At 48.8% G+C, this 22,938-nt stretch overlaps 2 protein-coding genes across 7 annotated transcripts in view; one reads left to right on the top strand and one right to left on the bottom strand.

Annotated features, from left to right (window-relative positions):
* Nucleotides 1-2,762, top strand: part of PIGG (phosphatidylinositol glycan anchor biosynthesis class G (EMM blood group)) — a 44,326-nt gene extending 41,564 nt beyond the window's left edge. For all 6 annotated transcript variants that reach the window (XM_086705700.1, XM_086705701.1, XM_025921436.2 and 3 more), the window contains one exon: nt 1,570-2,762. In XM_086705700.1, the coding sequence (XP_086561826.1) occupies nt 1,570-1,783 (214 nt within the window). In that variant the 3' untranslated portion in view covers nt 1,784-2,762. The remainder of the gene's footprint in view (nt 1-1,569) is intronic.
* Nucleotides 2,763-18,811: 16,049 nt separating this feature from the next.
* TMEM271 (transmembrane protein 271) lies at nt 18,812-20,905 on the bottom strand. Its single transcript, XM_086705699.1, has one exon. The coding sequence runs from the start codon at nt 20,888-20,890 to the stop codon at nt 19,757-19,759; it is 1,134 nt and encodes a 377-aa protein (XP_086561825.1). The 5' UTR covers nt 20,891-20,905; the 3' UTR covers nt 18,812-19,756.
* Between the last annotated feature and the right edge of the window lie 2,033 nt (nt 20,906-22,938).

Raw genomic sequence — 22,938 nt, 5'->3', positions numbered from 1 at the left:
CCCAGCTCCCTGGAGGTCCTCGGCCTAATGGACTGGATCTTCAGTGGGACCCGAGGTGCAGGAGCTCATGGGCTGGTGGCAGTAGCAGAGAGACGGGTCCGTTACTTGCCGAGCACATCACGGAGATGAGCCCAGAATGGCTGAGCCCCTGAGTCTGCTGGTGTTGGTCAGGACAGCTGCCCAGAGAAGGGCATGTGGGTGGAAGTGGTCACGATCAGTCAAGGGAGCTGGAGAGGAGCACGCACAAAGGGACGAGGCCACAGGATGGCATGCAAGTAGAAGCAGAGAGAGTATGTTGCCCGCCGGGGATGATGGGGCAGCTGGAGAATGCGGCAGGAAGGAAGGATGGGCACCAAGGCCCAAGACGGAGAACCAGTTAGGGCAAGGTGAGGGCACAGAAGGGGACAAGAACTGTGAGCATGAGGGGCCAGGCATCCTTTGGCCCTTGAGTGACTGTTTGGCTCCTCTCACTGGACAGTGAGCACACTGGGGGGAATCTTAGATGGCACCAGATAGTTGTTGCCTGGTCGACAGGCCCAGGGAGCCCCTTTGTGGAGCACATATGTGCACACACTCACTCCTCTGCCTCCCAGCCTTTGCTCTACACAGAACTCATTGCTCACCTTTCATGTCCAGACCCTTCCCAGGTTGAGCATGGCACCCCAAGACTCCCCTAAGCACACAGAGCATCTACTCTGGTGGGTGTGCTCGCTCCCCACCTGGAAGTCCAGTAATCCCAGGCCCATGTCCATATCCCCATACGAAGCACTGCTGATGCGAGTCCCACCCAGCGAAGATAGCTGTGTGTGTGATGAAGGCCACACTTCAGGAAGAGTGGCCAGCGGTGATGTGTGGCATAGGCTGACCACAGACGCTCATTGCAGTGTTTGAGGGGAGGCGTCAGAACGAAAACTTGTCTTCTTTTTTTTAATGTTTGTTTATTTATTTTTAAGACAGTGGGGGAGGGGGAGAGAGGGGGAGAGACAGAGAATCCCAAGGAAGGCTCCACGCTGTCAGCGCAGAGCCCAACGTGGGGCTCGAGCTCACAGACCGTGAGATCACGACCTGAGCATGTGCTTTGAGGGCTGCTCCATGTTTGGGCATGTTCTTCGCGGTTCATTTGCTTAGCAAACACTCGCAGGCCAGTGTCCCCAGACCACACCAACCAGATGCTTCACTGGGCAGCACAAAGCAGAGCTCAAAACTTGTATCTCATCCAGTGGGATTTTCTTTTCATTGTGTTTCATAATATTTGTGCTGTATAGTAGTACATGCACATAATTTTTAAACATAACTGCAAAAGCTGGAGGGCACTTTTCAAAACTATTCTTGCAGATTGTGACACTGGAGAGGGACAGGTTAGCCACCTGCAGCTGATGTCCCCTCAGGCAAGCTCCTACCCATCAGACTGACCAGATCCAGACTGGGAGGCCGGGGTGGGGGTGGAGGGCCAGGAGCAAGAATTACCACGGTCATTTTCAAAGTAAAAATACTGTTTGCTTTTATGTTCGTGCCTTATATGAGGCAGAAGTGGCAGGTACTAATCCATATTTCCCTTTTTATTAACAGTGGTTCTGCACTGAGTCATGCTTGCTTCTGCTACGCACTGATCTGTTCTTTTCCAGTTTCTGCGTATATCATTTTGGTGACATCCCTGCGTTACCATTTATTTATATGGAGTGTGTTTTCCCCAAAACTTCTTTATGAGGGAATGCACATCCTCATCACAGCTGCCATCTGTGTGTTCTTCACAGCCATGGATCAAACCAACACAAAGTCATAGGCACTGGGAGAACAATATATTTCTAAAGTCCATTCACTTCATGCATCTGAGTAGTGAAAAAGATCTGTTTAAATGCGAGAACGTTCTTAAAAATATCGTGAATTCTACAGAGTTGATGAATAGCTTCGGTTTCTTTCACTGCTATACTTGAATTTAGATCAAATAGTAAGTGATTTGAAAGGTCACTTTAAAGTAGTTTGAATATGAATCATGTTCCCTTGTTGACAGTAACTCCATAAACTTCTGAACTTCTAATTTCCTCTGACTCAAATGTATGCGTTACTGCGGCGTCGTGTGGACTTAAGAGAGCCCGGGAAGTCTGTGGGAGGAGGCTTACCCACTGCCGGCGTTTACGTCACAGAGCTCAGACCCTTCACTACCCTAGAAGACACTGGAGGTCTCGGGGAGCTTCGGTTATCATGGGTGGGTTTCATCTATCAACATGAAGACGTTTCAAAACCTAGTCATTGAAAAGAAAGATGTAAATTCAGTCCATGTTAACATAGCGTATTTTTAAGAAAAGTGACTATTTTTTTCCAAAAGAAAAATACGTACTGAGGAGAGTGGCATTGGTTCACGTTTTTGCAAATCTCTGTAGCGTCTGGTGGCTAGATTCTGCAATCATTCTTTGTCATATGTGTGTTTGGTTGAAGTAGTCACACAAATACATGGTTGGGAAAGGGGGGAGGAGTCTTCTTTTTCTAATCCTTGTGGATGTTCTTTTTCAGACTCCATTAAAACTCGACAAACAACGGTTTCTTAAAGGTTAACTGGAGAAAAAGCAAGTGCATGTAAAACAGGTGAAGCCCTATTAAGGTCTGCACCTGAGTTAGCAGTTACCTGGTTGAGAAGTTCTGGGTCTGTGTACGAGATAGTTGGGGGAGCTGGGTGAACTGTATGCGGAGCTTTCTGTACTATTTTTGCAACTTCTTGTGAGATTTAGACTATTTTAAAATAAAAGTTATTTTATAAAAGAAAAGATTGCAGTGCCTGGTTGGCTCAGTCAGTTAAGCGTCCAATTCTCAGTTTCGGCTCAGGTCATTCGTGATCTCATGGTTTTGTGAATTCAAGCCCCGCATCAGGCTCCATGCTTACAGTGCAGAACCTGCTTGGGACTCTCTGTCTCCCTCTCTCTCCGCCCCTCCCCCACTTGCACTGTCTCTGTCTCTCAAAATAAATAAACTTACAAAAATTAAAGATTAGTTGCAATGTGGAATCTGAAACTGTGTCAGTGAAATTCTCTGCTCCAGTTTATTAAAATTCACTGATCAGGGGCGCCTGGGTGGCTCAGTTGTTTAAGCATCTGACTTTGGCTCAGGTCATGATCTCATGGTTTGTGAATTTGAGTCCCCCCACGTCGGGCTCTGTGCTGACAGCTCAGAGCCCGGAACCTGCTTCAGATTCTGTGTCTCCCTTTCTCTCTGCCCCTCCCCTGCTCACGCTCTCTCTCTCTCTCAAAAATAAATAAACATTTTAAAAAACTAAATATATCTTAAACTATAGTCATCACACTGCACATTATATCCCCAGGATTTATTTTATAACTGAAAGTTTATACCTCTTGACCCCCTTCATCCACCCCCATTCCCCGCCTCTAGCAATCCCCCGCCTCGTTTTCTATATCTATGAGCTTTGGGGTTTTTTTTTGTTTGGGATCCCATATATAAGAGAGATCACACAGGATTTTTCTTTCTCTGACTTATTTCACTTAGCATAATGCCCTCAAGATCCATCTATGTTGTCGCATATGGCAATATTGTCGTGTGTGTGTGTGTGTGTGTGTGTGTGTACAAATATATGCCATGTTTTCTTTATCCATTCATCCATCAATGGGCACTTAGTTTGTCTTCATATCTTGGCTATTGTAAATAATGCTGCTATGAATCTGGAGGTACAGGTATCTTTTTGAGTTAGTGTTTTTATTTCCCTCAGATAAATACTCAGAAGTGCAAGTGATGGATTATATGGTTGTTCTATTTTTAGTTTTTTGAGGAACCTCCATATTGTTTCCATAGTGGCCACACCAATTTACATTCTCACCAACAATGCACAAGGGCTGCTTTTCTCCACATCCTCATGAACGCCTTCGTTATTTCTTGTCCTTTTAAATAATTTTTTAATGTTTATTTTTTTGAGAGAGAGGAAGAGAGACAGCATGAGCAGGAGAGGGGCAGAGAGCAAGGGAGACACAGAATCCGAAGCAGGCTCCAGGCTCAGAGCTGTCAGCACAGAGCCCAACGTGGGGCTCAAACCCACGAACAGAGGGATCATGACCTGAACCGAAGTCAGTTGCTTAACTGACTGAGCCACCCAGGTGCCCCTATTTCTTGTCTTTTTGATGGGAGAGTGTTTCTTAATGTACAGATACTTAATATTTAATTTACAAATATTTTAAGATTTTTTTTATCACTTTCTAAAAATTTTTTTTCTACTTACAGGTCATTTCCCACTTAATAATCCATTCTGAAAATCCATTGTTTCATGCTAAAACAGTAACTGGGGATCTATTTTCCATTATTTTAAATAGAAAACCATGAGGATGCAATTCATATCATACTCAAGCCCCCAATCAGTTTCCTAAAATGTAGCTACATATAGCAAAGTGTCTACATTTGCTATCATGTTAAGATACAAGATGCTTAAAATTGGTTCCTGGCCATCAAATAGTTAATATGGTTACGAACAACAGTTGCTCTGTGTCTTTTCTCCTAGATTTTAAAAATAGAAACTTAAAATCATTTTAAGCCTTTTTACCTCTCCAAAATAAACACTTAAAGCTATAAATTTCGGGGCGCCTGGGTGGCTCAGTCGGTTGAGCATCCGACTTCAGCTCAGGTCACGATCTCACGGACCGTGAGTTCGAGCCCCGCGTCGCGCTCTGGGCTGATGGCTCAGAGCCTGGAGCCTGCTTCCGATTCTGTGCCTCCCTCTCCCTCTGCCCCTCCCCCGTTCATGCTCTGTCTCTCTCTGTCTCAAAAATAAATAAACGTTAAAAAAATTAAAAAAAAAAAAAAAAAAAGCTATAAATTTCTCTGTAAGGTTTATTTTCACTGTATTTACAAAATTTCATATGCTGCATTTTTATTATCATCCAGTTTGAAATATTTCCTGCTTCACTTTTTGGCCTAGTAGTTGGTCCATCTTGATGAACATTCCATGTGCAATAGGAAAAGAAGAAAAACTGTAGTGTCAGCAATCATTTAGTGTGATATCTTATACCTGTTGATTAGGTCGAAGTAGTTGTCAGCCAGACCTTCTGCATCCTTACTGATTTGTTTGTCTACTTATTCTTTCAATTACTGAGAGGATAGCTACAATTTCTAACTATGATTGTGGATCTATGTGTTTCTCTCTTAGATCTGTTAGTTTTTGCTTCATGTATTTTGCGTTTCTATGCAATAATAATGAGGCAGCAAAAAAGATACATTAAGAAAACAGTTCCATTTCCAACTGCACACAAAAAAGTTACACACCGGGGCGCCTGGGTGGCTTGGCCGGTTAAGCGTCCGACTTCGGCTCAGGTCATGATCTCATGGTCCGTGAGTTCGAGCCCCGTGTTGGGCTCTGTGCTGACAGCTCAGAGCCTGGAGCCTGTTTCAGATTCTGTGTCTCCCTCTCTCTCTGCTCCTCCCCTGTTCATGCTCTGTCTCTCTCTGTCTCAAAAATAAATAAACGTTAAAAAAAAATTTTTTTTTAAAGTTAAACACCTACAAGTAAATTCAGCAAGGGAGGTGAAAGACCTGTACTCTAAGAATTGTAAGACATTGATAAAAGAAAGTAAAAACACAAATGAAAAGATATACCATGCTCATGGATCAAAATAATACTGTCAAAATGTTCATATTACCTGTCCCCAAAAATCTACATATTTAATGCAATTCCTATCAAAATATCAATTGCATTTTTCACAATACTAGAACAAATAATCCTCACATGTGTATAGAACCACAAAGGACCATCGGGTGCCTGGGTGGCTTGGTCGGTTAAGCATCCAACTTCGGCTCAGGTCATGATCTCGCAGTCCGTGAGTTCGAGCCCCGCGTCGGGCTCTGTGCTGACAGCTCAGAGCCTGGAGCCTGTTTCAGATTCTGTGTCTCCCTCTGTCTGTGACCCTCCCCTGTTCATGCTCTGTCTCTCTCTCTCTCTCAAAAATAAATAAAAACGTTTAAAAAAATTAAAAAAAAAAGAACCACAGAGGACCTCAAACAGCCAAAGCATTTTAAGAAAGACCAAAGCTGACATATCACAATCCCAGATTGCCAGATACATTACAAATTTATAATAATCAAAAGAGTATGGTACTGGCACAGAAACAGACACATAGATCAATGGAACAGGCTAGAGAACCCAGAAATAAACTCAAGCTTATATGGTCAATCTATCACAATGAGGCAAGAATATACAATGGGGAAAAGACAGTCTCTTAATAGATGGAATTGGGAAAACCGGACAGCTACATGCAAAAGAATGACACGGGACCACTTCCATACACCATACACAAAAATAAACCCAAAATGGATTTAAAACCTGATTGTGAGACCTAAAATCATAAAATTCCCAGATGAAAACATTGACAGTAATTTATCAACTGTAGCAACGTTTTCTCTGGTTATGTCTTCTCAGGCAAAAGAAACAAAAGCAAAAATAAATTGTAGGGACTACACCAACTAAAACATTTTGCATAGCGAAGTAAACCATCAACAAACAAAAAAGCAAGCTACTGAATGGGAAAAGGTATTTACAAATGATATATCTGATAAGGGATCAACATCCAAAAGATATAAAGAATCATACAACTCAACCCAAAAAAAAAAAAAAAAAAAAGGTTTTAAAATGAGCAGTGGGCTTGAACAGATGTTTTTGCAAAACACAAATACAGATGGCCAACAGACACGTGAGAAGATGTTCAACATCGCTAATCATCAGGGAAATGCAAATCAAAACCACAGTGAGATATTGCCTCACACCAGTCACAATGGCTAAAATCAAAAATACAAGAAATAACAAGTGTTGGCGAGGATGTGGAGAAAAGGGAGTTCTCATGCACTAGTGGTGGGATTGATAATTGATGCAACCACTGTGGAAAATATGGGGTTTCCTCAAAAAATTAAAAGCAAATACTGTACGATCCAGTAATTCCACTACAGGGTATTACACAACAAAGACAAAAAACTAATTCAAAAAGATATATGCACCCCTATGTTTATTGCAGTTTATTTGCAATAGCCCAGATATGGAAGCAACCTAAATGTCCGTTGATAGATGAATGGATAAAGAAGATGTGGTATACACCTCATGCTAGTCAGAGTGGCTAAAATGAACAAAACAGGAGACTATAGATGCTGGAGAGGATGTGGAGAAACGGGAACCCTCTTGCACTATTGGTGGGAATGCAAACTGGTGCAGCCACTCTGGAAAACAGTGTGGAAGTTCCTCAAAAAATTAAAAATAGATCTACCCTGTGACCCGGCAATAGCTCTGCTAGGAATTTACTCAAGGGATACAGGAGTGCTGATGCCTAGGGGCACTTGTACCCCAATGTTTATAGCAGCACTCTCAACAATAGCTAAATTATGGAAAGAGCCTAAATGTCCATCAACTGACGAATGGATAAAGAAATCGTGGTTTATATACACAATGGAATACTACTTGGCAATGAGAAAGAATGAAATACGGCCTTTTGTAGCAACGTGGATGGAACTGGAGAGTGTTATGCTAAGTGAAGTAAGTCATACAGAGAAAGACAGATACCATATGTTTTCACTCTTATGTGGATCCTGAGAAACTTAACAGAAGACCATGGGGGAGGGGAAGGGAAAAAAAAGGTTAGAGAGGGAGGGAGCCAAACCATAAGAGACTCTTAAAAACTGAGAACAAACTGAGGGTTGACGGGGGGGGGTAGGGGAGAGGGGAAAGTGGGTGATTGGCATTGAGGAGGGCACCTGTTGGGATGAGCACTGGGTGTTGTATGGAAACCAATGTGACAATAAATTTCATATTAGTAAAAAAAAGATGTGGTATATATACACAATGATATATTACTCAGACATAAAAAGAATGAAATTCTGTTATTTATGGCCTACGGGTTACTAAGTGAAATAAGCTAGACAAAGGAAGACAAATACCATATGACTTCATATGCAGAATCTAAAAAACAAAACAACAACAAAAACAAACAGACTCATAAATACAGAGAACAAACTGGAGGTTGTCAGGGTGGGGGAGGGGTTGGTGTAGGGGTGTGTCAAACAAGTGAAGGAGATTAAGAGTACAGACTCCCAGTTATAAAATAAATAGGTCAAGGGGATGAAAAGTACAGCATAGGGAATATAGTCAATATAATAACATCCAGTGACAGATGGTGATACTTACTGTTGTGAACATTACATAATTATTAATTGTTGAATCACTATCTTGTACATGTAAAACTAATGTAACGTATGTCAGCTATACTTCAATAAGAAAAATTTTTAAATAATTTTTATTTTTTAATAAATTTTTAAAATGTTTATTTACTTTTGACAGAGAACAAGCAGGGGAGGGACAGAGAGAGAGGGAGACACAGAATCTGAAGCAGGGTCCAGGCTCTGAGCTGTCAGCACAGAGCCCGACACGGGGCTCAAACCCACCAACCGTGAGATCATGACCTGAGTCGAAGTCGGAGGCTTAACCAACTGAGCCACACAGGCGCCCCTAAAAATTTTTAATGACTTTTAAACCTGTTATTAGACATGTATACATTGATATTTGTTATATCTTCCTGATATATTTACTTTATATCGTTATGAAATATACCTCTTTATCTCTGGTAATACTCTGTCTTAAAGTCTATTTTATCTGATATTAATACTGCCACGCCAACTTTCTTTTGATTAGTGTTTGCATATAACTTCTCCACCATTTTTATTTCAATCTACTGTGTCTGTATTAAAAATGTATTGAAGGCTCTTATAAATGCAAAACTTAGGTCCTGCTCTTCTAGCCAGTCTAACAATCTCTGCCTTTTAATTTGGAATATTTAGGCCATTTACATTGAATGTAATTATTTGTAGGTTGGATTTAGAGCTGTAAGTTCTCTATTTGTTTTCCTTTCTGTCACTGTTATTCTATTTCTTTCTTGCCTTTGAATTAATTTCATAGTTTTTAGTAGTACATTTTATCTTCACCATTGTCTTTTATTTTTTAAAAAATGACTGGCACTATCTTTTAGAATAGTTCTGAGTGTACAGAAAAATTCATTGGAAAGTGCAGGGAGTTCTCATATTACACTCCCCCACACATAGTTTCCTCTATTAACATCTTCCAGTAGTGAGGTACACTTATTATAATTGGTGAGCCAATGTTGATACATTATTATTAGCTAAAGTCTACAGTTTACATTAGGGTTCACTCTTTGTCTTGAATATTTTATTAGTTCTGAGAAATGTGTAATGACATGAATCCACCATTATATCATTTATCATTACATAGAATAATTTTACTGCCCTAAAAATCCACTGTGCTCCACACATTCATCCCTCCCTCCCCAAAACCCTGGAAACCACTGATCTTTTTACTGTCTCCATAGTTTTTCCTTTTCCAGAATGTCACACAATTGGAATAATACAGTATGTAGCCTTTACAGACTGGCTTCTTTCACTTAGCAATATGCATTTAAAGTTTCTCCATATCTTCTCATGGTTTAGCTCATTTCTTTTTAGTGCTGAATAATACTCCATTGTTTGGGGGCACCAGTTTCTTTATCCATTCGCCTACCGAAAGCACTCTTGGTTGCTTCCAAGTTTTGGCAATTATGAATAAAGCTGCTATAAACATCTGTAACTGGCCAGTGTCACTTAGCGAGAATTCAGCTCCACTTCCTGCCATGAAGATCTTGGGACACAGTGTGCAGCTACATGCAGGGAACTGAGAGGAGCAGGGTGAGATCCCTAATATTGGTTGTGCAGAGACCCACAGAGCCCATGTCAGGAGAGGGTGAGGACCCGGGAAGGGAGGCCTATATGAAAAGAAATCCTGGATTACTTGGCATGTTTGGACACATGAACATCATGTTTTCATTTTTGTCAAAAGCTGGGGATGAGTTGGCCACAGGTTCATGGAAAACGTCAGTCAGTTGTTAATTTCAAGGAAAACAAGAAAGATAATGAGGTCATGGAACACTGTATACTTCACCAGTGGATGATGTTTATGATCTTAATAAAGTAGAATACTGGTTTTGGGAAAAAAAAAAAATCCAGAACTATTGGCATTGTGAAGAGAAAAGGTCGTGCGTTGAGTTGGGAGTGCCAGGAGTCTATCCCAAAGTTCAGTAATAAGAAGTCAGTAATCACACCCAAAATGGGAATAATCAGAATAGCAGTGTACTCATTGTTTCCCATAAATACAGAAGCATATTACCAAAGAAAGGGCTGCTTATGGCGGTGGAAATACAGAGTAGGAGGGCAAAACGATAGTAAAACTGACTGAAATGATGCATTATTAGTTTGATTTAACATTGAAATATAGATGAGTGTAATTTACCACAGTAACAGATTAATCGAGAAAATAAATGACTATGATGATGAGAGAAAAGCACTGATGGAATTCAATACCAATTTATACAAAACTAAACTAAAAATAGAAGAAAACATACTTAAAATATTAAAAGATATCTACCAAGAGCCCAGGCAAGCCCCATACTTAATGACTTCAGTCCTGTCATCCCCACCTCTATTCAAGTTTGTGTTGGAGATCTTAGAAAGAACACTTGGGTGGTGGGGGACGCCTGGGAGGCTCAGGTGGTTAAGCATCGGGCTCTTGATTTTGGCTCAGGTCATGTTTTCACAGTCATGAGATTGAACCCTACATCAGGCTCTGTGCTGACAGCATGGAGCCTGCTTGGGATTCTCTCTGTCTCTCTCTCTCTGTCGCTCTCTCTTTCTTTCTCTCTCTCTCTCCACCCCTCCCCCAATAAGCAACAAAAAGCTTCTTTCTAAAAAAAGAAAAGAAAAGAAAGAAGAAAGAAAGAAAGAAAGAAAGAAAGAAAGAAAGAAAGAAAGAAAGAAAAGAGAGAGAGAGAGGTGGGGGGAAGAGGAGGGAGGGAGAGGGAGGGGAGAGGGGGAGAGGAGAGGGGACACTCCGGCCAGAAAACATGGCAGAGGGTTTGGAGAACAAGAAACAAAACCATCAATAATCACAGATGATATTGGAAATTGGTTATTAGAACTGAAAAGAAATGTTTGCAATGTTGCTGGGTACAAAATCTGTATACAAGATCAGTAATAGTCTTTAAACCAAACAAGTAGATAACGTAGTTTTCAAAAAGACAGCCTTGACAATAACCACAAAACTTGAAATGCATCTCAGGGAAAATCTGACACAAGTCATGCAAGGTATTTACAGACAAAAATATGGAGACTTATTGACAAACATATAGGAAGACCCAAACAAGTGAAGAGAGAGACTTACTCAAGGATGGGTGAACGGGCTCACAATTGTTGGGGTGGCATTCACCCAGATTAACAAGAAAATCCAGTGTGGTTTCGTTCTGCACCCCGGCAAGGCTCTGCATGCCAAGCGACAGTCTCATCTAATATGCATGTAGAAAGGGCCAAGAACAACGCAGAAGAAGGCACTGAACAATCAGTACAGACACCTCTCTAGTAAAGGGTGGAAATGCAAGTGAGGACACGGAGACACCATTTCCCAACAAAAAAGGAGAAGACAAAGCAAAGGGGTGCTGAGATGGGGACCTGGGGCCATGTGCTGCTGGGGGCTATAACTCTCTGAATCCGCATCTCCACACCACACGGTGCAATCACACATGGGTGTGGGACCTACGGAAACAGGAAGACAGGTAAAGCATTTTCCTTGCCCTGTGGACTATGAAAGTGAGAGAGGACATGATCCAGGAGTGACTTACTGCCATTTGTCCGCACAGTGGAATCAGTGGGACACAATGTGTCAGAGGAAATATGCCACAGGCACAAGGAGCACCACAGATCAATCTCAGACACATAATGCTGAGTGCAAGAAAGCATATTACGGGAAGATCAAATACAGTATGATACCATCATGTACAGTTTAAAAACATGCAAAAACAATACTGTATCCTGTGCATGGACACACACTTTTGTGGTAGAAGGACAAAAATATGGCAATGGTCCGTAACCAGCTTGAGTGAAGTGTGGCCAGAAAGACGAGGCGGAGGCTCTGGCTGCTCCCGTAATACATTACAGTTAATAGACGTTACCTGTATATATTTAAGAGTAAAAGAGAAATGTGGACCGAACATGGGAAACAACACTTTAAAATCTTAAAATTTGGGGTTTTAGTTTGACGTTTGATAGCAGCGCACACTGAATCTCAATGCTGATACGTGTGTGTTCTTTATATGCAACGCTTTGTGTCTAACATTTTCCTCAATCAAAATAAAAGAAGCATGCGAGAGGCTGCTCTAAGACTCTCCACACGCAGCTACTGGGCATTTGAAATGCAGCTGGTCCAAACTGAGATGTGCTCTATGTATAAAATACAACCAGATTTCTGCACTTAGCGTGGGAAAAAAAAAAAAAGAGAATGTAAAATCTCTCTGCCCTCCAGTTCCCCCAAGAGCAAGCACAGGCACTCGAATCAGGGTGAGTGGCAGGTTAGGGAGTGTGGGGCACCCTCTGGAACCCCCAGCATCTGGCCCAGCTGACAGTTGTTGAATGAAACACCGAATGAGGTGAGTTAGCAGAGTGCTGAGTTGAAGAGCTCGGAGGTGGGTGTGTACAGGGCACGTAGGACAGGATTCCGGGGGTGGGTGATGGGAGTCACTCAGCCAAGAAGGGGAAGATGTGAAATTTGTGGCAGAGGCTGAGTTCAGGGTCCTCAGGGACCCGGAAGAGGGACATGAGCAGGTGGCTGGTTATAAGCACCCAGGGGTCAGAAGGGACATGGAGATTGTCACACTACCCACCCTGTGCCTGGGTTTACAAAATTCCCACAAATGCTGCTTAGAAACAGAAAATTGGTCCTGCCTTGCGGCTGGACTGAGTTCAGATGGCAGTTCTCACGCCGGCTCTCACCTGGGCACAGAACCCAGTTCCCCAAGTCTCAGCTTTCCCACCTGTAAAGCCATCGTTTTCAAGATTAAAGGAGGCAGTGAAAGCAAAGTGCCTGGCCCATGCCAAGCACTCCATTCAAATTAGCCATTGATCAGGTGGTGCCCAGGCCACCCACAAAGATGATGGTGTGTGCCCAGGTGAAGTTTGAAAATGTCCAAAAACAATACTGTATAGTGTGCATGGACGGACCCTTGGAATCCCGGGGGCTGGCCTGCAGTCTTTATAAATGCTTGTTGGTTGGGCAAGTGAGGACAAGACCTCCGGCAGCTGGCGGGGCCGTCTTTCCCCCAGCCTCAGGCTGGACCGGGTCGGAAGAGGAGAGGGAGGCGGCAAGTGGCGGGCAGAGCTCATCCTGGGAGTGGCTCCACTGTGGAGAACCAAAGTCACGCACTTAGGGAAAAATAACCTGAGTTACACCAAATAGGCAACAGGGACCCTCAGGGGCACGCCCCCGGGGACAAGAAGGGGGAATACAGAGCAGACGCTGTGCTACAGGGGAATCAAGGGAGGTCTCAGCAAAGGTGATGTCCCAGCTGAGCCAGGACAAGAGGACACAGGGTTGGGGGACAGGGGACGGGCACTCTTACAGAGGCTGGGAGGTGAGAGAGCAGGCAGAAAGAAAGCTTCTAAGATGAGCAAGATGGAGGCTGACCCAATGTCCTGCAAAGGCCCTGGGGTAGAGGGGCCTACAGGGATTCCTGCCAGAGGGAGAAGGTCACCTTCAGAATAGCCTGGGATCCTGAGGCCTTTGTCTCCCAGAAGGACTGGCAGCCCCTCCCCACCTCCCAGGCACTGAAGCCACTCCTGCCCCAACCCTACACGGAGAAGAGAATGGCATGTGCCAGTCTGGATTTGCAAAATAATTCAGCTACTGTGGCTGTTACCTCAAAATATTTGCAAATAAACCAAATATAACTTATTTTCAGAAAGCATTTCCCCTTGGGCAATTAATTTTAATGTTTCGGCTTTTTTTAGAATATTCATCTGGAAGATCTATTCAGCTCCGTAAATACCCATGGTCTGATGAGGGCTCCAACGGCTTTATTCCCCAGCAGCACGTCCCAGGGAGGGAGTGCCTGTCCTCTGAGGTCCTGAGCAGCTAGACCCGCACAGAAAGGCTTGAAGGCTTCCTGCAGAAAAGAATGAGCAAACCACAAACCTGAAATGAGCTCTGCACTGAGTTCAAGGTTTGTCCCCCAAAATTCTGGTCCACACAGAGCGTGGCCTTATTTGCAGGTCACGCTGGATTAGAGTGGGCCCTAAAGCCAATGAGAATGTCTTTGTAAGACACACAGAAGGGCACCCAGAGACAGAGGAGAGGGCTGCACGAAGGCAGAAGCAGAGATTGGAATGATGAGTCTCTGAGCCCAGGAGCACCAAGGAACACCAGCATCCACCAGAGGCCGGGAGAAAGGTCTGGAATCGATTAGTCCTCAGAGCATCCAGGAGGAAGCAACCCTTCCAACACCTGGATCTCAGACTATGAGAGAATAAATATTTGCTGTTTGAAGCCACCCAATTTGTGGTACTTTGTGACGAAAGCCACAGGAAACGGATTTGAGCCCCAGGTACCTGAGGTGGTCCAGGCCCCCACTACCAGCCCCACACTTGGCTCCAGAGACACACCCTCCTTCCTCAGCCAGTCAGCACCACAGCTGGTTCTGCTGTCCCACTGCACACCCAGGATCTGATGTTTGCCACACTATTCATTCAAAGGGCCCTACCAGATAGGAGCCCCTCGTCAGACTGTCCCCAGGCCCTGATGGCTCACAGAGAAGGCTGCGGGGTCAGGCTGGGCTGGGTCCATGAGATTTTGCTTCCCTTCAGGAACAGGGCAGTTCTTGAAGGCCAGTTTCTTAGTAGGACAGCACAGTCTGTCCCGTGTTTTAGGGAAATGTTGCATCAGGAGTAGAGGCGAAGAAAGAAGTCAGGCTGGTGGTTTAGGAATAGGGTAAGGACCACAGCAGGTGCACAAGGTCAAAGCTGGGGCCTGAGTGTTGGGGAGAGGGGCGGGTGAGGTGGGGCACCCCTCCAGCAGCCGGGGCAGCTTCTGTCCACCCACTTACCTGTTCTGCACATTCCTGGTAGACCTGGCCACACTCAGGCACAGTCTTCAGGGCCAGGACAAGAGCCATGCAGAGACAAGGCATAAAGGATTGTTGGCACGTTTAAAGGAGTGTGTTGTGCTTTCACACAGATTTTATTGACCCTAAAGCGGCAAGACATATTATTGGCATTCTGTTGAGGATAGATGGCAGATGAAAAGGCAAATCAGAGATCAGGGCTTCTCTAGGTGAAATTCTCATGTGTAAATCGATTCCCCTCAAAACATGGAGATTTTAAGAAAACTATTAGAAACACGGCTCTGTGGTAGGAACCACCAGGCTTTCTCCCGCCACCCCAGGAAGTCCTTGGAGAATTCAGATTGGGGACATGACAATATATGAATACTATTTTCCTAGGTTAATTTTTTCCCATTTTGTTGGTGTTTTGTTACTGTGTTAAAGAGTGGCAAATCGGGGCGCCTGGGTGGCGCAGTCGGTTAAGCGTCCGACTTCAGCCAGGTCACGATCTCGCGGTCCGTGAGTTCGAGCCCCGCGTCGGGCTCTGTGCTGACTGCTCAGAGCCTGGAGCCTGTTTCCGATTCTGTGTCTCCCTCTCTCTCTGCCCCTCCCCCGTTCATGCTCTGTCTCTCTCTGTCCCAAAAATAAATAAACGTTGAAAAAAAAATTAAAAAAAAAAAAAAAGACTGGCAAATTAAGCAGATATTGGATCATCTGGAAAGTAAACCAGTTGACATTAGGCTGTGGCCTCTGTCTCATATAAAAAACAGGTACACAGATATATAAAGTTCGCACATATCTTTATGCCAGAATTCATTTTTCTTATGGTCTCTATCATTTATTAATGTTCTTTCTTGATGAGAAAGCAGTGATTTGAGGGTAATAATAACCTTGAGGGCCCCATGGGACAGCGTGGCATGTAGCAGCCCTTGCTCAGCGGGGGAGTAGACCTCAAGGTGACCCAAAGAGGTCAGCACCAACCAAGCTGTGGCAGTGTCTGCACAACAGGGACCCATCTAGGCACCTAGGAGGTCAGCCTGCCCCACAGCACTCGCACGGATGCCAGAGCACCTCTGATGTGGCTTGCTGTGCTGTGCAGGCATCCAGGTAAGGGGTCACCCCTCTATCTTCCCCGGCACGTGACAGAGTGTGCAGGCCTGCGTGGATCTCTGCACCGCGTGCCTACCCTCCACGCTGCAAGGGGACGCGCCAGTCTACAGTCGGGCCTCTCCAACTCAGACAGATTCTACCTGGACACCCCAGGCAGGGCTGCTGGCCTGGCCCTCAGTACTTCTCATGAGGCACTGTATGTGTGTGTGCTTGCGTGCGTGTGTGTATGCCCCACACAGTGTGTGTGTGCATGTGCAGACGTATATACGTGGAACGTGTGGGCACTTATTCCTACACATGCATGCATGTGCATTTGTCCTTGTGTGCACGTATGTTCACTCGTGTGTGCCTGTACTTTTGTGTGCATTCACGCACCCACACGTGTGTGTGTGTGTGTGTGTGTGTGTGTGTGTGTGTGTTTGTGCATGTTCAAGGCTTCTGCCTGAACTGTGTCCTGACACCAGCCAGGAGTAAAATCTTTATCACCAGCAGTTTGATCTTCATCACAAACACTATCTGACTGGTTTTTAAAATTAAATGATTAATTGACTTTCAGTCAAAACTTCAGTTGCATGGTTCAGATTTGTGTTGCCAAGGGCAGAACACCCCCTCTGACCAAAGAAAGTCCTGTAAACCCAGATGCCTGAAACCCTGGGAGGGCCTGTTTAGCAATCTAAGAAAACATGCCTTGTTTGGTGGCTACCCCCTGTGTTATCTTAGTTAAATTATTCCCTTAAAAGTAAACAATCTTTATGTTTAAAATAATAACTTACAAACTCAGCATTAAGTCATGTAACAATGCTAAAATGTGTTTAGTTTAATTCCGGTACTTTGTCATAATCATAAACTCTTGATCTGGCCTCCACCAGGCCAGGCGTTTGTTACTTATTATTCTGAGAGGCAGAGTAAGACCCATTTTAGGAAAGTTCCAGGAACTGGCACTATTTTCTAGAGCACAAAGAATCCATTTTAAACAACTAAAACTTACGGGAAGTAGAATGGACGTGAATAAGAAGTGAGGGCCGCGAGGCGGAGCCCCGCAGGGGCAGGAGTGGTCCCGAGGAAGTCACTCCTAACTGGAAGGAGGTTCAGTAGCTTCCTAATTCTCCACTCATTTCCCTGAGTACTGATCTTTGGAACAATGTGAGTTTGGGGAGACTTGATTTTATTTCCTCTCATAAACTCTAAAAAATAAAACCCTGGTATCCCACATCATTATATCAGCCTCAATAAAGTGGAGTTGACAATATCCGTGGAGTTAGACACACTTGCATCTTTAAAAATCTCATCTAGTCCGTTGGGCATGTAGAAGTTTGCCAGGGGAAAAGCAGCTGCCTGCACACCCCAGATGCTCCCTGCTGCCCTGGCCAGATGACCACCCAGATGGCATGATGCTCCTGTGGGGCTCCTGTGCTGGCCCCACCCACCTCACCCCCTTCTGCCTTCTGTTCCATCTCAAGAAATGTCTGAAAGTTGAGAGAGGTCACTGATTTGGATTGCAAATTTGAAAGATTCATAAGGCATATGACATTTTAAGCTGTGCAAACCATGTGAGATGAAACACTTCAGAAAACAAGAAAGGTACTGGGAGGTCTGACGTCTTGTGTCCATGCTGCCCACGTGTTTGCTCTGCTGGGGTGGTCCTTGCCTGGCGGCCTTCTGCAGGAACCCACCGTGTGCCCGTCTATCCAGCGCACAGTGGCCTAGCCACCTCCACTGGGTGAGCTCTGGGTGGTCAGCCCTGCAGCTGCCTATGAGGTCTCTGCTCCGGGAGTGGAGAGCAGCCCTGCTCAGGAAGCAGGAAACACCTGGCAATTCCTTCTTGATTTGACTTAGGTAGGTGGGGAAAAGTATCTTAAAAGCCACTTTTGCTGCCACTTATCACATTTCCTGCTTAGGTTGATGACCATCGGGCCGGTGGTACCAGGGCAGGTGATGGGCCGGGCTGCGAGGACCAGCGGTGGGACTAGTTGAGCCATGCCCTCAGCTTGGCTGAATCCCGAGGCTGAATATGGACCAGTATCTGAAGAGGCCTGTGGTTCAGAACCTACTAACTTGGCTGTGAATCATCCTCTTTCCTCAGGCAGCATCAACATAACAAGGAGATCGCCATGTTACACAGCAAGGATCAGGTGCTGACCGGCGACAGGTCCCCTCCACTCCTCTGCATGGAAGCCGGGCCTCCTCTCTCCAGCAGCCTCCACTGCAGCTGGGCAGCCCTGCCAGGTCCAAGCTGGGGTGGGGGCCTTGATTGTCTAAGTACAGGAGACTGTGGCTTTGGGCAAGGAACGTGGAGCTGAGGAGAGGTCTTATCCCAGAGCTGGCACCTGGAAACTCCACCTCCATCCCTAAATCCGGCTACTTTCCCACAATCAGAAGCGAACCCCTTTACGCTGCAAAGACATTACACATTATTTGTTTATTATCACCTAAAGTGTGGTGCTCACCACACTTTACCTGGCAGAGCACTGGGTGTGTCCCTACCTCCTTTGGCTCGAGGCACACACTATTCAGGTCAGGGTGGGGCCATTCCGCTCTTCCGCTACACTATTCTGCTCCAAGCACCTTAAGAATCATCGGCACACCTCCCTGGCGCCACAATCCCAGCACGTGGGGTTGTGCTTACCTTTTGCCCGAGACTCTGAGCCTGCTTGGCTCCCAGCCAGGCCACCAGACTGGATGGAAACGTATTTTGCCGTCACCGAGAATACATTTCATATTGTGCGGGTAAGCATCCTAAGGATTTAAAAGTATGACCTTCACATCAGTTAAGGCTATTTAAGGGGTGTATTTTAAATGAAATGCTATAATATGCAAAAATTACCAGATCACTGAATTAATCCACAGGAAAATAATCTTTGCCAGAAAAAAACTATGACTGTGATTTTCCAAAATAGGATTGGATTGTTCATATATACTAACCAAAAATAAGCTCAGCTTTGCAGTAGAAACCCCACCGCCAATTTCCAAAAAAAGAAACGTTTGGGACCTGGTACACACACAGGGAAGTTAACTGCAGGAAGAGGTTGGATGGAGGCAACCGCCCAGCAGAAAACTCCAACTCAGCGTTTGTCTGACCAGGTCCAACCACTGGCCCCAAAGCGGGTTGTGTGTCGACACCCTCTAACTCCAATTTGATGAATATCTCCAATAACATAGCAATTAATTTAATAAAGGAACTAACCAATTTTAAATTGCAATAAATTTACCAAACATTTTCACTGTTTATGGAGAGCTTTACAGTAAGAAAGTATCAACAAAAGCAGGCACATCCGTGTACAAAGTGTCGCTTGTTGGGTGCGTTTTCACTTCTGCCATTCTGCTCCTTCTGTCCTCTCGGCGAGGGTTCTTCCTCCCGCGAAATCACCCTCTCTTTCTGAGCTCTCACCCTGGACCGGACTTTGCCAAAGAGAAGTGCGATGGGGGCGAGGCAGCCCCGAAACATTTATTGTAAACTTTAAAACGGAATCCGGATACGAACAGACACAGAAAAGAAGAGAAACCTCCCAGACACAGAAATGGTAATACTGGAGGCCCAGTCTCTCGGCGAGGGGCCCTCAGCGACGCGAGGCCAGTCCACCCCTGAAGGTGCATCTCCGCGGCATGTCCACGGCAGGCCTGGTCCTCGCTCGCGGGCGGCGGGCGGTGGTCGGCCGGGGTGGTCGGCGCGCCGTCCGTCCGTCCGTCCGTCCTTCCGGGGAGGGCCCCAGGGCTCAGCAGGCCCGGCTCGGCTCCCAGGGGCGCGCGGCCTCGCAGGGCTGCCGGCAGCAGTAGGGGTAGGAGGCGTTGAGGTCGGGGTCCGAGGGCGCGTACCCCGGCAGCTCCACCGACGGGTGCCCCCCGCAGCACACCTCCACACCCGCCTCGTCGAGCGCGTGGAAGACGCCCACGTTGATGTAGGAGACTGCGTGGTGCGCCCCGAAGCCAGCGCAGTCCCCCGGGGCAGCCACGTCCGAGTCCTCCGGGGACAGGATGGAAGCGTCGCTCGGCCGCGGCTGCAGCCGCCGACCGCGCCGGCCCCGCCGGCCCCGCCGCGCCCGGGAGGCTGGCGGCTGCGCGCGGAGCCCGGGGCCGCCGCGGGGCCGCGCCAGGGCCCGGGCCGCCCTCCGTCGGCCGCGCCGGCCGCGCCGCGCCTGCGACGCGCGGTAGTTCTTGACGAGCAGGAGGCTGAGCAGGCCCAGCAGGCACTCGAGCGAGTTGAAGACGGTGGAGAGCACCAGGCCGCGCTGGTAGTCCTTGAGCTGGCGGCACTTGGCCGACGTGGCGCTGTCCAGGGTGCTGCGGGCGCGCGGCGCGCCGGGGGCCGGGCCGGGGGCGGCGGCGGCGGCGGCGGCGGCGGCGGCGGCGGGGCCGGGGGCCGGCGCGCGCGGGGGCAGGCAGTAGTGGGAGTACTTGCGCTCCACGAGGGACACGGTGTCGCCGTCGATCACGGCGCCCGCGAAGGCGCTGAGGACCCCGAGCATGAAGACGAGGACGCCGAGCAGCAGCAGGTTCTGGCTGCTCCCCGGCCCCGAGGGCCCGGCCGCGGCCCCCGGCTCTCCCGGCGCGGCCTCGGGAGCCCCCGCCGCGGCCGCGGGGACCCCGAGCCCCGGGCCCGGGCCCGACCCCGCGAGCGGCGCGTCCCGGGGCCCGCAGCAGAGCAGGGCGGCGCCGAGCAGCGAAAGGCCGGCGGCCAGCAGCAGCCCCGAGTAGAAGGCGCCGGCGGCCGCCCCCAGCCGGAACGGCTCCCCGCGCAGCTCCGAGCCCAGCGAGAAGCACTTGAGGCCGACGGCGGCGGCGCTGAGCGCGCAGGCGAGCAGGAGGCAGGAGGAGAGCGCGGCGCAGGCCCCGCGGACGCTCCACTTCATCCTCCGCGCCCGAGCCGGCCCGCACCCCGCGCGCCCGCCGCCGCCGCCGCCGCCCGCCGCCGCCCCCGCCGCCTGCGCCTCCTCCCGGCGCCGCGCGGCCGGACCGCCGGCCTCCTCCTCATCCTCCCGCGTCCTCCCGGGCCCGCGCCGCCGGCGCCGGAGTCCGCATCCTCCGCCTCCCGCCGCCGCCGCCGCCGCCGCCGCCGCCGCCGCGGCCCCGCGCCGGGAACCGATGCGGCGCGGAGGACCGCAGGGCGCGCGCGCCCCCTCCCCAGCCCGCGGCGCCCCTCCCTGGACGCTCCACTCCCCCCACCCCACCCGCCGCCCCGTGCGCCCGGCCCAGGCGCCGCCTTCCCCCGCCCCCCTCTCCACCCTCAACCCCCGCAGCCCCTAGGACTCCCCTCTGCCGCCTCCCCAAGGAGAAGTGACCCCCCTCCTCCCTCGCGCCTCTCCGCCTGCCTCCCACTCTCCCGGCCGCTCTGGGAACACGACCCCCCACCCCCACCCCAGGTCTTTCTACCCCGGACTCCTCTAGGGGCCCACTCCCCAGTACCTCCCACCTCTCGGGCCCCTAAGGCTGCGCTTCTCCCGCGACCAGGCTCCACGCCCACCACCGGCCTACCAGCGGCCTGGAAGCCTGAGGAAGTTGGCTTGGGGTGCAGGGAGAGGGGGAGGAAGGGAGCCCGGGTGCTGGTGGGGTAGGAGGGAGAGCCTGGGTGCAGAAGGGGAGGGGGGCCAGTCTGCGGGACAGGGGAGGGAGGAGGACAGAGGAAGGGAGAGAGTCCAGGTGGGGAGGAGAGGAGAGGGGAGAAGGGAGCCCAGGGAAGGGGTGAGCCTGGGTGCTGGGGGTGGGGGTGGGCGGGGGGGATGGGTGCGGGGAGTCTGGATGCCAGGAAAGGGTGGGCGAAGGAGATCAGGTGCTGCTGGGACGCTCCAGCGCACCCTGGAAATCGCCCGCTGCTGTGCGTGGGGGTGGGGGTGGGGAGAGGCGGGGAGGTGGTAGGGACGCTGCCCAACTGGAGGTGAAGCCTTGGACGTTAGTCTAAAAAAGCCCTGCTCCGGGATCATGCAGGAATGTCACCAGGGCTCGGGTGAGTGTGAGTTAATTTCATCAGAAGGCGGTTCACGGCCTGAGTGCCACGGTTAGGGGGAGGGGGCGGTAAACCGCCTCTTTCTGACCACCGGACCTCAAGGTGGGTGAAAGGAAGGCGTGGGGTGTGCGGGGCGAGGGGGGTGGCCTTCCCCCAGGCCTCTCCGGGCCCTGCATCCTCTTGCTGAAAGGCGATCTGGGATGGGACGTACTCTGGAAGGCCCTCTGAGGTCCCACCGGGCCGAGCGGCTGGGCCTGCGCCCGTGGTTCCTTCCACACCGTCTCCGCTGCTGCAGCAGCGAGGCCGGGGGAGCAGATGACTCACTCTGCCGGCTAATTGCAGCGTTAAATAACTTCGCGTTGCATCCAGAAGCAGGCGTGGCTGCAGCTAGGGGAAGAGCTGGGGGAGGGGGCGGGGAAGGCAGGGGTGCTCCGGAACACACCTCTGTTCCTGCCACCTACTCAGCAAGTTCTGGCCTGCGGAGACACCCCCCCCCCACCCCCGAGCTCCCAGCTTCGTACCCCTTCCTGCACAGAGTGCCTGTCCATGGGCGCCTGGTGAGCACAAGACTCCAGCGGCTCCTTGCGTCTGCGGAAGGCCGCACCCACATTCGCAGGGGTCCCTCGCCCACACCTCACGGACACCATCTGCCCAGTAACTGTGATATGAACCCCCCTTCCTGCGGCTCTCTGGACATCTGCGTGGGACTGACTCGAACCGCAGTAGCTGCGAGGAGAGGAGCGCGTTTCGCTGTATTTTTAGCAGGGAGTGCAGATTTTAGAACATCAGCTGAACCTCCTCGTTCCGTCCTCTCCTCTGGCAGGGTGCCTTGCCAGAAAAGTGGGGATAGTGAACCTTCTTTCACATTCATGGCGTATAGGTTTGAAAAGGACAGTGTGTAAATCAGCTTGTATAATAATCGTGGCACCCACGCGCGTGAGCGGAGTTGCCATGAGC

This window comes from Puma concolor, chromosome B1 (assembly GCF_028749965.1).
Source record: "Puma concolor isolate L17-30 chromosome B1, mPumCon1.1.hap2, whole genome shotgun sequence".
Lineage (NCBI taxonomy): Eukaryota > Metazoa > Chordata > Mammalia > Carnivora > Felidae > Puma > Puma concolor.
Note: the sequence above shows the minus strand (reverse complement) of the source record. Positions and strands in the feature narration are given on the sequence as shown.